This window comes from Scyliorhinus canicula, chromosome 14, assembly GCF_902713615.1.
Source record: "Scyliorhinus canicula chromosome 14, sScyCan1.1, whole genome shotgun sequence".
Lineage (NCBI taxonomy): Eukaryota > Metazoa > Chordata > Chondrichthyes > Carcharhiniformes > Scyliorhinidae > Scyliorhinus > Scyliorhinus canicula.
Genome location: NC_052159.1, coordinates 60,152,273 through 60,168,291, shown reverse-complemented (window position 1 = coordinate 60,168,291; position 16,019 = coordinate 60,152,273). Strand labels below are relative to the sequence as shown.

Genomic DNA, 16,019 nt, shown 5'->3' with positions numbered 1-16,019 from the left:
TTCACCAGCAGCTTTATTTCACCTGAAATCCTGGGATACAATTCACACCAATAAGCACCCTCCTGCCAAACCACCTTAGCTAGGTTCACAAAAGTCTTAATGGCACACATTCCCAGGTTGTCCTTTATTTGAACCCTTTAATAAACTCCATCAAATGGTCTGGTCATCTCTGGAAAAATTAAGTGGTATCGGTGGAGTTCTCCCAATTTATGATTCTAGCTTTAACTCTGTGTTCACCTTTCTTTCCTTTTTAACGGTATTGCACAACTCGTTATAAAAGTGCATTCTCTGTTGTTCCCCTGCTAAAGGACTGAGTACACCAAGAACTCTGTTATCTACAGTGCAGCAGGCTGCAAATTCACTCCTACTTGTCTTTTTCATCAACTAGCGTTCATTTCCATTGCAACCTCAAGTCACCAGGTCACTTCTCAGAACTGACCTCACAGTCAGGAAATCCATTATTCTCCTTTTTTGAATGATCTTAGTTTCACTTTATCCAGGGGATGTCAGAAAAATACAGGCTTTTTGCAAACTGCAGAGGTCATCATAACTGTATTGTACCAATTCTTCATCTGGCTTTTGTATTCATCATCTTGCTACCTATAACCTATTTCTAAAAGCTATTTTAATCCTCTTTGCCGCTTTGTCTTTTTTCCACCTGAGGTCCTGGTCTATATATGTATCTCTTCCTCCAGTACACTGAAAAGTTAATGTACTTGTGGTGTGTTTCTATTCTTTGTTCCCTTCCCTAAATATGTTGCTTTACATTTGGCTTTGTGAGCTGCATTTGCCATATATCTGCTACATCCTAGGCTGAATTGAATGTCGGCAGCAGCCATTCAAGGCCGGCATTTCACATTTCTTGGGACTGCCAGAGGCCCGGAGCTAGAACCAATTATGGAAGCCCCGGAACCCAGCTATGTGGGGTGGCCTCGTCAGGGCTTTGGCAAATGGAGGTGAAGGAGGATCAGTGTGGGGAGCACAGTGGGTTTTTTCTCACGAGGACAGCTCTTGCTATTGCAGGGCCTTCCATTGGATACTGGATGCCAAACAGGGGAAGCCCCACTCTGGGGCCACCATATGACATTGAGCACTCTGCCTGTTTTTTTTATTATTTCATGGAATGTGGGTATTTCTTGACCATTCCCTAATTGCAATTGAACTGAGTAGCTTGCTAGACCATTTCAGAGAGCAGTAAGTGTCCACCATATTGATGTGAGTATGGAGTAACATGTAGACCAAACCAAGTAATGATGATAGATTTCCTTCCAAAGTGCAGCCACAAGTAAGCCAAATGGATTTTATAACAGTCAGTGATAACTGTCATTGTCATCATTACTGAGCCTAGCTTTATATTCCAGACTTGTTAATTGAATTTAAAATTCCACCAGCTACTGTGGTGGAATTTGAGTCCTCGCCCACAGGACATTAGCCTGGGCATCTGGATTACTAAACCAGTGACATTACTACTATGCTGCTATCTCCCCTTGAGGGATCAGGGAAAGCTACTAGCGTCCATGAGGCAATTGCCAAAAACAACAAATTTCACTTTTTGGCAAAATATGTCCAGTCTCGAGGTTGATTATTCTCATTCAATTACTCGCTAATTTTGTATTCAAGTATTCAATTACATTTTCCAACTCTCTGCCTCCTTGGATAGTCTGTTCTGTATTTTCAGAATCCTCTGCATAAAATGGTTGAATCTAAACCGTCCTTCCTCTAAACTTCAGCCTGTGTTCCTTACTTTTGAAATACGTAGCTATCTTTAACGCTATCTGTTTACTTGCCCTTGCCTGCACTGCATCCAATGCTTGGACATACTTGATGTTATACAGAAACCAAAAGACAATTGAGTCAGGTACCATGCAATGTATTTTTAAACCATTGTCTTGAATCTATGATTTCCTGGCTTCAGGTTCACGAGTTGCCGGTAGACAAGAGTTCTAGTCCTTCTGAAAATCTCGACGATGGCAGTTTGTGGATACCTCAGACTGGAAACCATGACACGTGGCTGAAAACTCTGACCTGCGCATTGCTGGACAGTGGAGGTGTGAGAAGTGAAGTTCTGCAGTTAATAAAGCCAATGTGTGAGGTAATTTGGAAACTGTTCAAGATACTGGATGCTGCAGATTATTAGTTGTGTCTTTGCATGAAAATCTAATTTGCGTATTTTGGTAAAGTAAAACAATGAAGATTAAAACACTCAGAACTAGATTTATCAGTGGCTAACTTCTGTTTAGAAATTAAATCAGTGACGAGCTATATTTATATTGCCCCTTTAATACAATAAATGTCCAAAGCAGAATTATACACTGAGCCACATGCGGTGATATTAAGGCAGATTGCCAAAAACTTGGTCAAAGAGGTGGATTTAAGGAGCATGGTAAAGGAAGAAGGAGAGGCTTAGGGAGGAAATTTCAAAGCTTCGGGACCAGGCAATTGTTGTTCACATCCAGTTATTTCATAGGTGCTCAGTGACGTTTCTCCAATTTTATAAGCATTGATTGTAGCTACAGAGAAGACAAGTGATGCAGCTTAATTTAGGATTCTAATGCAATTGAGAATTAATATTGTTAGATCCTACTGGGGTCTGTTAATGTTAGAAAAGAGCTCTGAACACCCAGCAATTGACCACAAGATTTCATGTGTTTGAAACAAAAACAAACTTTATTGTATATAATGAAAAAATAAACAAAGCAAGCACCACTTAACTAGCTTATAAAGATTTGCATTATAAATTCAGTTCTGCTTTTTATTCCTCCACCCACCCCCACCAGCTATCCTTTATCTTATAAAATCTTGAATGTTCATTCACTTTTCCTGGGACCAATCCCAAGGTATGCCAAAGCCCTCCGGAGTTTATTTTAATTCTCCTCAGTATCCCAACTTCCTCCAAGATACAGGATTTATGGGATTCTTAGCGACATTCCAATGTTCTTTAATGACCACAGGACTGAGGTCTCCAGTTCCTGGCTTTGGTCATATGTAGACTGCTTTTCCCAGTGTGCTCCAACAGTTTCTGTACAGCTCTTCCCAAGCTAACTTCAAGCTCTATGCTTTCTGCCACATGGCTCTGTGAAGATCACTTTGGATTTCTTCCTCTAGCTTCAAACTAGGCATTCTTCCAACTTCTTTCCCGTTCTCGAACTCCAAACTGAGCTCCAGCCCCACCGGCTTTCCGTGTGGTGAACGAAGAAGTTAGTATTTTGTCTGCTTAAACGCAAGCCTGACTAACATTTATTTTGGCTTTGCCCACTAAGTGAGTTGCAACCTACACAAAACCAAATCTGCAACTGTCTGTATCTATTCCCAAACTGAACCACTTACTTCTGTCAGCAAACACACACAGATAAACAAAAGAACCTTCTTACCAAGACACCCTCTGAATCACTATCTCTATACTGAGGTGACAATCTTTGGGATTTCAAACAGAAATGTAAATTTATTATTTTATCCTCAGCATTCTGTAACCCAGATAATTATTTATATTTCTAATGGATGTAATTGCACTCCCTCCAGACTCTCGTACTTCATTATAAGCTTAGACAGGGATTCATTATTCAAGGTTTTTTACTGTCAATTCTGAACTTGCGAGATAAGCACAGGCTAAGTGTAATTTTAAGTGTAATAAACCCAGGCTTCCTTGAGGGCATTTACATCTGTTTTTTTAAACCATTTTCTCAACCAGATGCCTTCATTTTTCTACATTTAAAACGTTAATTCCTGAAACAGTTATATTTATAGTTAGATCATAAAGCATGAATTATGCACTAGATATTTGTAACTATATTTTGAAAGCTTTTATTTGCATGGAATGCTTGAATTCTTAAAATTTGCGTGTAGATTTAATCTTGGTACACTGTAATCGTGAAGTTGCAATTGATTGATTTGCTACTGTTGGCTAATTTGCTTCATCAGGTGAAGACTGACTTCTGCCAGATGGTTCTTCCATACTTGGTCCATGATATTCTCCTTAACGAAAATGATAGCCCCTGGCAGGTGTTGTTATCTAACCACATTAAAGGTTTTTTTAATGCATGCTGTAGAATGGGATCAAGCTCCAGCCGATCCACCACACCGGCTATTGGTGACTCAGGTAATTGATTGTACATTTGTTCACTGTAACAATATTGCAGTGTTGTACATAAATTTGTTTAAAATGAGTAATCTAAAATAAAATTTGTGATGTGTAAAACCTAAAATAACGAGCTCACTTATTTCAGTGACAGCCCAAATGTTTTCTGCATAGTTCCTTCAGGATCAGAAGAACTGGGATCAGGAATCCAATAAAATGAGATATATCTGTACTCCACCTGTCTGTGCAATGCTCTGATTTTTGAATTAGTCACTGTAACAATGGGATTAGGGTTTGCTTCTGTCCTTCAATCTTCCAGTACTTACCAATAGGAAGCTACTGCTACAACTAAGAAGACAAACATGGAATGGGGAAAAGCAGCAATGATAGCACGGCAAACTTTCATTCCAAAGTCAAGAATCTAATGCCCGGAACATTTCCGGGTACCAACCCCCACAAGGCAGTTTTCAAAGGGGCAGCCACTTTAGCACGATGGCGAGCAAATAGGGGCATCAGCTGCGGAAGTTGGACTTGGATGAAAAGTTTCAAAGGCAAACAACAGCCATGCCTGAGCTTTTATTGATGTGGAGATGCCGGCGTTGGACTGGGGTGAGCACAGTAAGAAGTCTTACAACACCAGGTTAAAGTCCAACAGGTTTGTTTCAAACACGAGCTTTCGAAACTCGTGCTCCGAAAGCTCGTGTTTGAAACAAACCTGTTGGACTTTAACCTGGTGTTGTAAAGACTTCTTACTGTGAGCTTTTATTGCCTTTGCAAATGGGTGAGCAGGGAGAGCTTGAGGGCCTGTAGTGGTTTGGGCAGGTGGCCTCAGTTTTTCTGATGCCTCGCTTGAGACCCTGCTCACAGCAGTGGCTGAAAGGAGAGCTATATCGTTCCTCCACCTGGAAGAAGACTCTCAGTGAGCCAGAAGACCAAGCAGGTGGGTGTGGTTAGAGATGGCCACGAATGCTATCAGCATCATGTTCTCCTCAATTACTCTCTCCTCACAAAATCAGATCTGTCTAGTGACGGCAACTGTGCGCATTTGCATCAACAGCTGAGTTTCACTCTCCTCTTTTATGCAACTTTTTCACGCTGCTGCCTCAGCATTAATGTCTGCCTGCTATGTTCTCATAGCTATGCTCAACATGGCTCGGATCCTCCATATTTCTGTGCCAGCCATTTGAAAATTGTTAACTGTTGATCTCCACTCGCCTTACGAGCTGAACATATAATGATTTGGAGGTGTACAGGTTGCCAGCTGCCTCCTTCTGCCCTCCCTTTGAAAATCCAAATGCATCACTGGGCATTGAGAACCAGTGACACCTTCCAATTACATGATTTCTGTGCCTGAACTCGGTTCCACGGACGATTCTAAAATTCACATCAGTGACCTAGACCAAGCTCTTCCTTTCAGTTATGGCTAAAATAGCATTGACCATTTGGATCTGGGGTTTTCATTGTCATAGGGTAAATCAGAGTGTGGGTCTCAACCACTGATACTCATCATCATCAAGGATATATGATTAAAAGGTGGGCAAATATCTTTTGAGTGGCTGCATTTATCATTACAGATGGTAAACTGATTATCAGCTGTTGGTGTATTTTGTGAAAGGTACTGCAGCTTGAGTAAAAGTATGAGAATGTTGTATGTTATCATAGAATTGTGATCGAAATACATGCATTTTTGTTGACCTATTTTTATTTCCATAGAAACAGACAGTCTTCCCCAGGCACACATGGATAAAGCATCTCGGCGCACCATGTTGGCAGTGGTCGATTACTTGCGAAAACAAAAAGGTCTCACATGTTCTGTCTTTTTTAAACTAAAATACACTACAAGTCAGCAGCATCAAAGAAGAAAAATAGGTTAGCTAAGGTATAACTTCATCAGAATTCTGTTTCCTTTTGAGTTGTGATGAAGAGTTACATCTAAAATATTATCCACACTTACTAAGATCCTTAATTCAAGAATCACTACACGACAATGATTTGGTTTAATGATTTTTAAATAAATTTAGAGTACCCAATTCATTTTTTCTAATTACGGGGCAATTTAACATGGCCATCTACCTATCCTGCACACCTTTTGGGAGAATGTGCAAACTCCACACGGACAGTGACCCAGAGCCAGGATTGTTCCTTGGACCTCGGCACCGTGAGATAGTAGTGCTAACCATTGCGCCACCATGATGCCCTGGGTTTAATGTTGAATTCAATGTTTCCACATATTTGTGCAGTTAAATATGGGCCGGAATTCTTTGGCCATTGGGATTCTCTGTTCCCGCCAGCAGCCACACTCCCGCCCGCAGGCTTCCCGCCGGCCTGGGGTAGCTTCAATTGGGGAATCTCATTGACAAGCAAAGAGAATGGAGAATCCTGCCACCAGCAAACATTTTGCTACCAATAAACACGAGGCCGGGGACCAAATAATCTAGTCCGCAATCTATTTGATTTACTAATTTGCGACATTTGAAATTTGAGATGACGCAACAAAAATAATTGTCTTACCAATTTATCTGTATCTTTCTCATTCTAGACACCAGCTGAGCACCGTATGGGATGACAACTTCTGGCTGGATCTGAACTACTTGGAGGTTGCTTTGACAGCCCAATCATGCGCAGCTCACTTTACAGCCTTGCTATGCACAGAAATCTATGCAGATAAAATCAGATCTGAAGAGGAGGAATTGAAACGGTACCAGCTGAAACTGTAGCAAATAATTGCAATTCTTATCTGATATGAGCAGAGATGTCTCATGACCAAAGTAACACATTTTTGTCTTGAGATAGAGAATTATTTAATTCTTTCAGCTCAACTAAAATGAGCATCAATGTCCCAACTTGATACTATTGATCAGTATTCGATGGTTTTTCAAAGGCTGGTGTCTGAGGGATGATGTAAAATATTGAATTAAAAATATTTGTGACCAAATATATTTATGATTGACAGCTTTGTTTTAATTTAGCAGTCATTCAAACTCAACTGAGTCGAAGTACCTTTTTCGAGGGCACAGTCATCATTGTACATAATGAACCTGTTTGTGCTCACATGATTTTCCTACTATAAATGACAGTCAGTGAAACCACAGTGGTAAAAGAGCAAACAGTTGCCTTTGAAGATGCCCAAAGTCTCCTTCGGCTATTTGTATTGATTAAAAACTGTGGGAAAAGTTTAAAGTGTCTCTTGAGCAGCATCATTCAGCTACTTAAACTTTTAACTTAAAGTGAGCTATAACTTTTTAATAAAGCCTGTAGCAGAAACAAACTGAGAGAGAACCACCGTTTTCCCCCCCTAATTCCTGGGCAAATAACTGTGTTCCCTGGGAAAGGGAGAGCTCAGGGCCACTTGTGCGGGTTGTGTTGTGACTGAGATGGGAGAAGTGCACTTTCCATCTCTAGTTCCATTACTGCATGGGTCACAGCCTATATTTAATAATTTCTACAGCCAGCTATACAGTCAAATACAAAAAAGAAAATGCTGGAAAATCTCCGCAGGTCTGGCAGCATCTGTAGGGAGAGAAAAGAGCTAATGTTTCGACCCCGATGACTCTTTGTCAAAGCAGCTTTGCCAAAGAGTCATCGGACTCTAAACTTTAGTTCTTTTCTCTCCCTACAGGTGCTGTCAGACCTGCGGAGATTTTCCAGCATTTTCTTTTTTGTTTCATATTCCAGAATCTGCAGTAATTTGTATTTATACAGTCAATTATGCGTTTTATCTATGAATCTCAGAATGACCATTCAATGATAAGATTTCTTCAATAAACAACAAAATTATTATTTTATTATTTTCAGGCTTGTCTGAAATATGAAAGTGCAAGAGTAAAGGATAGATGATTAAGTACGTGAAATGGTGTCCAGGTTATATGATTGGTTTCTCAACACTGGCCTGCAAAACAGTCAATTACTCTTGCACTACTTTCCAAGCAGACCAAGGCACATGTTCAAAGAGTTGGGGAGGAATTATGAAGTTACTTCATGTGCATATGTATGAGTTATCCAGAATGTTCTCCTGTATCAGCTTTTTTCTTCAGACCTACCACCCATCAGCCAATGCTGATCGATAGTTTGGCTATCTGTTCACTAGTTAAGCCTGCAGTAGAAGAATGCAGTGGAAGAGTAGGCAGATCTTGGGGGTTGGTGGGATGATTACAGAGGAAAATGCATGCAAGATTGTGGTTGCAGGAGGATAGAGCATGGTCATGGGGTGCTCAACTCGGGTGGAGATTGGGGGGGCTTTACAAGTAAGCTTGTTCGACCTCGGAGAAAAACTCTCCCTGCTATGGGTCCTGTCTTCCTCACCTGTGTGATTTTCGTAGGCCAGGGAAATCTGGCCAACATGACTAAAAATAGAAAGCTTATAAAAGTGGAGCATGCAGCCTTTTTATGAGTTTTCAACAATTGATCAGACTTCTGGGAATGGTTTGGTCACTGTTTCCCCCAACTGAAGAAGGCAGGTTGAGTTAATTTTAGAAATATAGGGCGGGATTCTCCTTTAGCCGATGCTGAAATTAGGGCGTGCGATTAGGCGGAAAATAGCTCCCGATGCCAAAATTGCGGCAGGTGCGGTTTGACGCCGAATCAGTGTTCAGCCTCCTCGAAAGCTGCGTCAATGTGACACATGCCGCACATAGTTGAAGCACCGTTCGCGTATCATTAGTCGGCTCATCCATGATTCTCTGCCTCCGATGGGCCGAATTCCCGACGTCGTGGTCCATGTGTGCTATCACAAGTCATGACCCTGGCATGGTGGCTGCTGAGAGAAAGAGGGTGTACGGACAGTGTCCAGCACCGCCATACTTCACCGACAGCCGTGCAGTTGGCCGGGTAGCTTCTGCCAGGGCTGGGGGGAGTAGTGGGGCGTGGCCAGGAGGTGGGCTGTGGGGTCCGGGTGGACAGGTACGCAACACAATTACCGAGGCTGACAAGGCAGCCATGCAGCTGCGCATGCTGCTGACAGCCCGCTTTAAACCTGGTGCCTTGGTCATATAGGTGACCCCCCCCCCCAGGGCACCACCCTGCATTCCCTCTGGCCCCAACCGAACGATCAGCTGTATGGGTGCTCCAGCACAACCTGTCCCATCTTTTCGGCCCTGTATATAGTTTAAGCGCGGCTGCAGCTTGTCAGCCCTGCGATTCCCGCACCGTTTTTTATGGGTTTGGTGATGTTCCACGTGGCACCGGTGCTAGTCCCTCACCGGAAGCAGATTCGGTGCGGGTTTGCCGCCGAATCTTCTGACGTGAAAGTCCACAGATTCTCCGTTGGCGTCAACACTTAGACTCAGAAACGGAGAATCCGGCCCATTGACTTCCAACCTAAACCCCACCTTTTATGCAGGCTGAAAATGCTCCCATGGAGCCAAAAATAGTAACTTCAAAATGTACCAACTTCTGCAAACTCTTAGTATGAAATATATTTTCTACATCAGGTAAATAATGAGACACTCCTAGCAAGACACCGCAGATACTACAACCTAAGTTGAAATAACCGTGTTTCTGATTTTGTTAGGAGTTCTTACAAAGCAGCACGCAGCCTAAAGTTTGATGAGACCAGCCAAGAACTAACAATCTTCAGCTTGAGCAACAAAAGCAAAGAAGAAACAGGGATTGGTTTACAGGTATATGCCTAAAATGGAACTTCAATATCTCCTTGAAACGTTTATCTTCTCCCATATCTGCAATAAACTCTCCAAGGCAGAAAATGAATAGACCCTATTAGGCCATTCGTATTAAACACTTGAATGTATGAAGGATAATTTGGTGCTTGATAAAATATTTAATAAATAAGTAAACAAGAATTCGCCATGTCTGTGTTTGGCAGTCAGTCACAGCTATTGGGCAGGATTCTCCAATCCCGCAGCAGAGTGTCCATGCCGGCATAAACGCCGTCGCGTTTTACGACCGCGCACGTTTCATGCCGCTCCAGCTGCAGATCCGGGCGCAGACTGTGCGCCGCGGGATCCGCGCATGCGCAGTTGGGCCAGCGCCAACGAGGATATGCGCAGTGGCACCAGCGCCAAACCGTGCATGCGCAGTGGCCTCCTTCAACGTGCCGGCCCCAACACAACATGGTGCAGGACTATAGGGGCCAGCGCGTAGGAAAGGAGGCCCCCAGCCACAGAGGCCGGCCTGCAGATCGGTGGGTCCCGATCGTGAGCCAGGCCACATTGGAGGCCCCCCCCCCCCCCCCCCCAGGGTCAGGACCCGACCCTTACACGCCGAGGTGCCGCCGGCCCAGAGCAGGTTAGAACGGCGCCGCGGGACTCGACTCTTTTCTTACGGCTGCTCGGCCCATGCGGGCCGGAGAATTGGTGGGCCTGCCGCGTAGGCCCGTGACCGGTGCCGTGCCAACCACGCCTGCACCAATGGCGCGTTTCTCTGTTCTGCGGAGAATCACTGCCGGCGGCGTGGTGCAATTTGCCACCCACCATATCCCAACAATGGAAATTAATCTATATTGAGACTTGCCTTTGACTGCAATCATGTTGTCTCATGGAGGTGACTAAAGATTAATGTGGATAATCTTCTCATACTGAATTGCAAATTAGCAATGTTATTAAAATAAATTAGCCACTGAACAAAAAATATGAAGTTTATTCTTTGGCATTATAACCCACAAACCGTTCTTTTCAAATGGGTAAAGGGACGGACCAAATAATTTCAGACCTAATTTCAGTGGTGGGCAAATTATTAGAAAAAGTTTTGAGATGATGATAATCATCATTTAGAAATACACAGATTGATCAAGGAGAGTGAGCATGCATTGTTACGGAAAGATCATGTCTGACTAACTTGATTGAATTTTTTGAAGAGGTAACAAAGAGGGTTGATGAAGCTAACATGTTTGATATAGTTTGCATTGACTTTAGCAAGACTTTATAAGGTCCCACATGGTGGCTGATCAGAAAATTAAACGGGCAGAAGATCCAAGAAAAAGTGGCAAATTGGACCCAAAGTTGGCTCAGTGGTGGGAGTAGCTGGTCATTGGCTGTCTTTGTTACTGGAAGGCTGTTTTCAGTGGGGTTCCACAGGATACAATACTCAGATTTCAACTTAATTGTACAGAACATGATTAAGAAGTTTTAGATGATACAAGAATTGGCCATGTGGTTGATAGTGTGGAGCTGTAGACAAAGTATCATGTGAGAGTACCTTTAAGATATGGGTGTTTATCAAATAGCTGTAGTGGATGTACCTTTAAGAAATGGGTGTTTATCAAATAGCTGCAGTGATGTCAGGGTGTGGGTGGAGCTGGGCTGTCTGTCTGCTTTTACTTTCGTTTTTGAGCTGGCAGCTACAGTGTGTGTTTAGTTTTGTTTTCAGAGTTGGAGCTACATCCAAACAAGGTGTAATTTTGATCTCTCTCGGCCTGAAAAAAATGTCTTCCTATCACTTGCTAATTTAAAAGTGATAACTGCTGTTAGTAGAGAATTTATACCAGCTGTCTTTGTTAAAGAGGGTATTTGTCTTATGGATGTTGCCAGGAAAGATTGAGGGTTACTTTCAGAGTACTGTATTCTTTGAGGGGAGTACTTGAGTTGATCGTTGCTAAGATGTTTACTGTGTGTTTGTAAAATGTTAACTGGATTCATAGAATAAACATTGTTTTCTTTTAAAAGTTCTTTAGATCCCTGTTGCATCACGCCTGTAGGGTGGGCCCTTGTGCTCCCCATAACCAAAATCTATTAAAGGTCATGGGTCAGGTGAACTCCATGATACACTTTGGGGTTCTCTAAACCCTGGCCCGTAATAAAAGGACTGGTCATGTGAGAAGAAAAGTTCAAATGGAATTCAAACTAGTGAATTGGGAGGTAATGTATTTGAGGATGCCAAATACATAATAAATGGTAGGGCACTAAGACGTATAGAGGAATAAGGCGCATTGGAGTACATGTTCATAGATCCCCAAATGTAACAGGACAAGTAGATAAGGTGGTTAAGAAGGCATACAGGAAACTTTATTAGCCAACATGTAGAATACAAGAGCAGGAAGTTTATGCTGGAACTTTATAAAACACTAGTTAGGCTGCAGTATAGCATTCTGGTAACCACATTATCGGAAGGATGTGGTCACAAAACAGAGAAATAAGAGGAGATTTACAACAATGTTGCCAGACATAAAACATTTTAGCTATGCGGAACGATTGGATTAACCAAAGTTATTTTCTTTGGCACAGTGTCATGTGAATGTCCCTTTAAGAAAAGAGTGCTTTATCAAATGGCTGCAGTGGTGTCATTGTGTGGGTGGAAAGCTCTTTTTGGCTCTGTTTAGTTTCGCTTTGAGTTGGAGAACTGTATTCAAAGCAAGTGGATGTGTAATGATCTCTCTACAAGCTAATGAATGTCTTCAGCTCACTTGATGATTTCAAAGTAATACCTGTTTCTGTAGAGAATTTAAACCTGCTGTCTTAATTAAAAAGGGTTTAACTTATGGATGTTGCGAGGAAAGGTATTAAGTGTTACCTATAGAGTATTGTATCTGTGGGGTTACATGTGTTGGTAGTTGATGAGCTGTTTACTGTGTGTTTATAAAATGTTAACCTGGTTCATAGAATAAACATTGTTTTGTTTTTAAAATACTTACGATCTCTGTTGCATAACACCTGGAGAGTGGACCCTTGTGCTCCCCATAAACAAAATCTATTAAAAGTCGTGGATCAGGTGAACTCTATGATATACTTTGTAGTTTTCTAAACCCTGGCCCATAATAAATAGAGGTTGAAGGGAGATGTAATAATAAATTGAGAGATTCAGAGTGGGCAGGGAGAACCTATTTCCCTATAGAGAGAGGTCAATAACCAGAGGATATAGATTTGAAATAATTGGTAGTAGGAGTAATGGGGAGTTGTTTTGTTTTAGTTGGCGGTGAGGGTCTGTGCCTGAAAGGGTGGTAGAGGCAGAAACCCTCATCACATTTAAGAAGTATGTGAAAATAAACTTGATGTGCCAAAATCCACAAGGTTATGGATCAAGTACTGGAAACTGGAATTAGGCTGGCTAGCTTTTTTTCAGTTGGCAAAGATGCAATGAACCAAATGGCCACTTGTGCTCTAAATTTAAAGAATATTATTTGGATATCTGTAATAATTTTACATCACAACTATCATTGCAGGCGTATTTGTGATAACTTGAGTTTTGATATAAAGATGTTGGACGTGATTTAACGGACAAGTTTCTACGGGCACGTTTCGACTCAATAGGAACAAAGTCCATTACCAGCGGTTTAGCCTTTTGTTAATGAAAGGGAGTAAAACTATGCAAGTACCTCATTTTGCAAAGAAGATCTTGGACTCGTAAATTTGCTCTACATTGGGTTCCAAGTGAATTTATTGTTGTATCAGACAAAGTTAGGTGTTGTAAATGTTTAAATGATATTCATAATTAAATTAATATGTTCTAATAGGAGCTCCTTATCGATGTGTACAGAAGCATTGGAGAACCTGATAGTTTATATGGCTGTGGTGGAGGGAAGATGTTGCACCCACTTGCCAGGTAAGAACTAAAGTTAAAGATCCTTAATTCATTAGTCCATGATGGCACTAGATTTGTTGAGTTTTGTATTCTTATCTCAATTCTTTTCCATATCTATTCACGTTTTGAAGACAACTACCTCAGTTACAGTTCATGGATATTAGCAGCTGTCATGATCCTGTTAGGAACCATTATCATTCAAAAACAAATCCAAATACATAATTTTAACCAATAGAACTATGCCACAAGATTTCACTTTTTTGGACTAAAACAAACTTTAATGTATATAAAATAATTAAATGAAACAAGCACTATTAACTTAACAATTTAGTTTATGGCCATATATGTTTGCAGTTGGGTTTACTTCCTACTTGCCGCAAGAATGTTCCTCTAAGGCACATGGATCTTAAAGATATTGGCCGGGATTCTCTGAGCCCGCGCCGGCTTGGAGAATCGGAGATGGCGCTGAGACTTCTCCCGATGACCGGAGAATTGCCGCAGCCACACGTGCGCAGTCGATGCGTCGCCAGTCGGAGGCCGATGAAAGAGGCCCCCGTGGCGATTCTCCGCCTGTTGACTGGCCGAGTTCCCACCGGCGTAGATCAAACATGGTTCCGCCAGGTGGGAGCTCGGACCCGCGGCCACGGTGACCGTCCTGGTGAGGGGGGTGGGGGGATCGGACTCCGGGGGGGCCTCCACGATGACCAGGCCCTTGATCGGCGGGCGCATGCGGTCCGGGGGGGGGGCCCTACCTCCTCCCGTGCCGGCCCACTGTGTGGCTCCGCCATGTTGCACCGTGCTGGCGTGGAAGCGGCCACTGCGCACATGCGCGGACCAGCAGCGAGCAGTGCAGGGCCACATACGGTAGCTGGAGCAGCGCAGAGCACTCCAGCCTAGTGCTAGCCCCCTGTCGGCTACAGAATCGCTGGGCCAAGAGGCCCGTTGACGCCGCCGTGAAACAATCCGGTGTTTACGCTTAGCCGTGTTTTCAGAGAATCCCAGCCCCGAACGTGTAGGGACAGCAGAATGCCACAGTTCCATAAAGAATTTTCCTCACGTCGAGCTATTCCCAGAGGTAAAACTTCCATTTCCTTAACTATGTTTGGCTTAGTCCCTTGTTCTGGTTACTTTTCTATTATCCCACGTTAATGTGCTAGTTACTTTCTTTTGCAATAAATCACTGTGAGACCTACTGTAGATTCTCCCACCAGCTTCAAACTAGGCAATCTCCCAGCTTCAAATGTTCCCAAGTTTCAAACTGCAATTAAGCCTCATTCACATTTCGCACGGTCAATGTTGAAGTTAATGTTTTACTCTATTTACAGTGCAGGTCTGAATAAATGTAATTTACTTGTATCTCCCCTCGATGAGCTGCAAACCACACAAGATCCAATCTGTAACTAAAATCCCATCCCAGCAAACACCCATATAAATTGAAAACAGAGAGCCTTCATAAGTTCCACCCATCTCATAAACACGTAGCCTAGCCTTGGATATCCTCAGCCAGACATTTAGGTTCATTACCCCTCAATTACGAATACTTCTTTATTCTGACAAAGTAAATGGATTTTGCATCTTTTCAGGGTTTATTGAATACTTTCAAACTAATTTAGCTCTAGTTCCCAAAACAAATATAGTTCTCTGGACTACACGTCTTTGCAAGCAGTGTAGATATCATGGGTGTGTTTTCCTGCACCCCTCCCCAAGCGTGTTTCATGGTGGTGGAGGTGATCTGCCATTGGCCGCTGTCAACCGAGTTTCATATTGTATACACCTCCTGAGGCGGGGGTTCATTGTTCCTTTGACCGGAATATCCTGCTGGCTGGAACAGTCAGAAAATTCCAGCCCATGTCTTCAGTTCTCCAGATAAGCCCACCGACTTTTAATAATAATAATATTTATTATTGTCACAAGTAGGCTTACATTGACACTGCAATGAAGTTACTGCGAATATTCCTTAATCGCCGCACTCCAGCGCCTGTTCGGGTACACTCTGAGGGAGAATGCAGAATGTCCAATTCACCGAACAAGCATGACTTGCGGGATATGTGGGAGGAAACCGGAGCACCCGGAGGAAACCCACGCATTCACGGGGAAAACGTGCACACTCCGCGCAGGCAATGACCCAAGCTGGGAATCGAACCCGGGTCCCTGGTGCTGTGAAGCAACAGTGCTAACCGCTGTGCTACCATGCTCTATCTCTTCTATTCTAACTCTATTAAACACACCTAGGTAATCTTTCGAACTGTAATTTCTTATGGTATTCTAGCAGCCACTAAAGCACAGAATTTTAATTGCTTTACCTTCACAGCAAAAATCTTCCCAGAGCTAAACATTGGGCATTATTCTCCCCTACCCGGCAGGGCGGGGGACCCGGCGTAGCAGAGTGACGCCAACCACTCCGGCCCATTCAGTCCCCTGACATTCCAGGTGATCAGCTTTTCTCGGGCCGGCCCCCAGCCCGCGCGTCGCG

General features: G+C 42.9%; 1 protein-coding gene across 4 annotated transcripts in view; it reads left to right on the top strand.

Moving 5' to 3' along the window:
- The window catches only part of atm (ATM serine/threonine kinase), a 215,734-nt gene that overhangs the window by 130,014 nt on the left and 69,701 nt on the right, over nt 1-16,019 (top strand). For 3 of the 4 annotated variants that reach the window (XM_038818310.1, XM_038818311.1, XM_038818312.1), the window contains exons 36-41: nt 1,916-2,092; nt 3,919-4,096; nt 5,789-5,874; nt 6,613-6,773; nt 9,585-9,693; nt 13,479-13,567. In XM_038818310.1, the coding sequence (XP_038674238.1) occupies nt 1,916-2,092; nt 3,919-4,096; nt 5,789-5,874; nt 6,613-6,773; nt 9,585-9,693; nt 13,479-13,567 (800 nt within the window). Of the gene's footprint in view, nt 1-1,915; nt 2,093-3,918; nt 4,097-5,788; nt 5,875-6,611; nt 6,774-9,584; nt 9,694-13,478; nt 13,568-16,019 lie in introns of those variants that run through there. The other variant, XM_038818313.1, reaches the window with a different exon arrangement.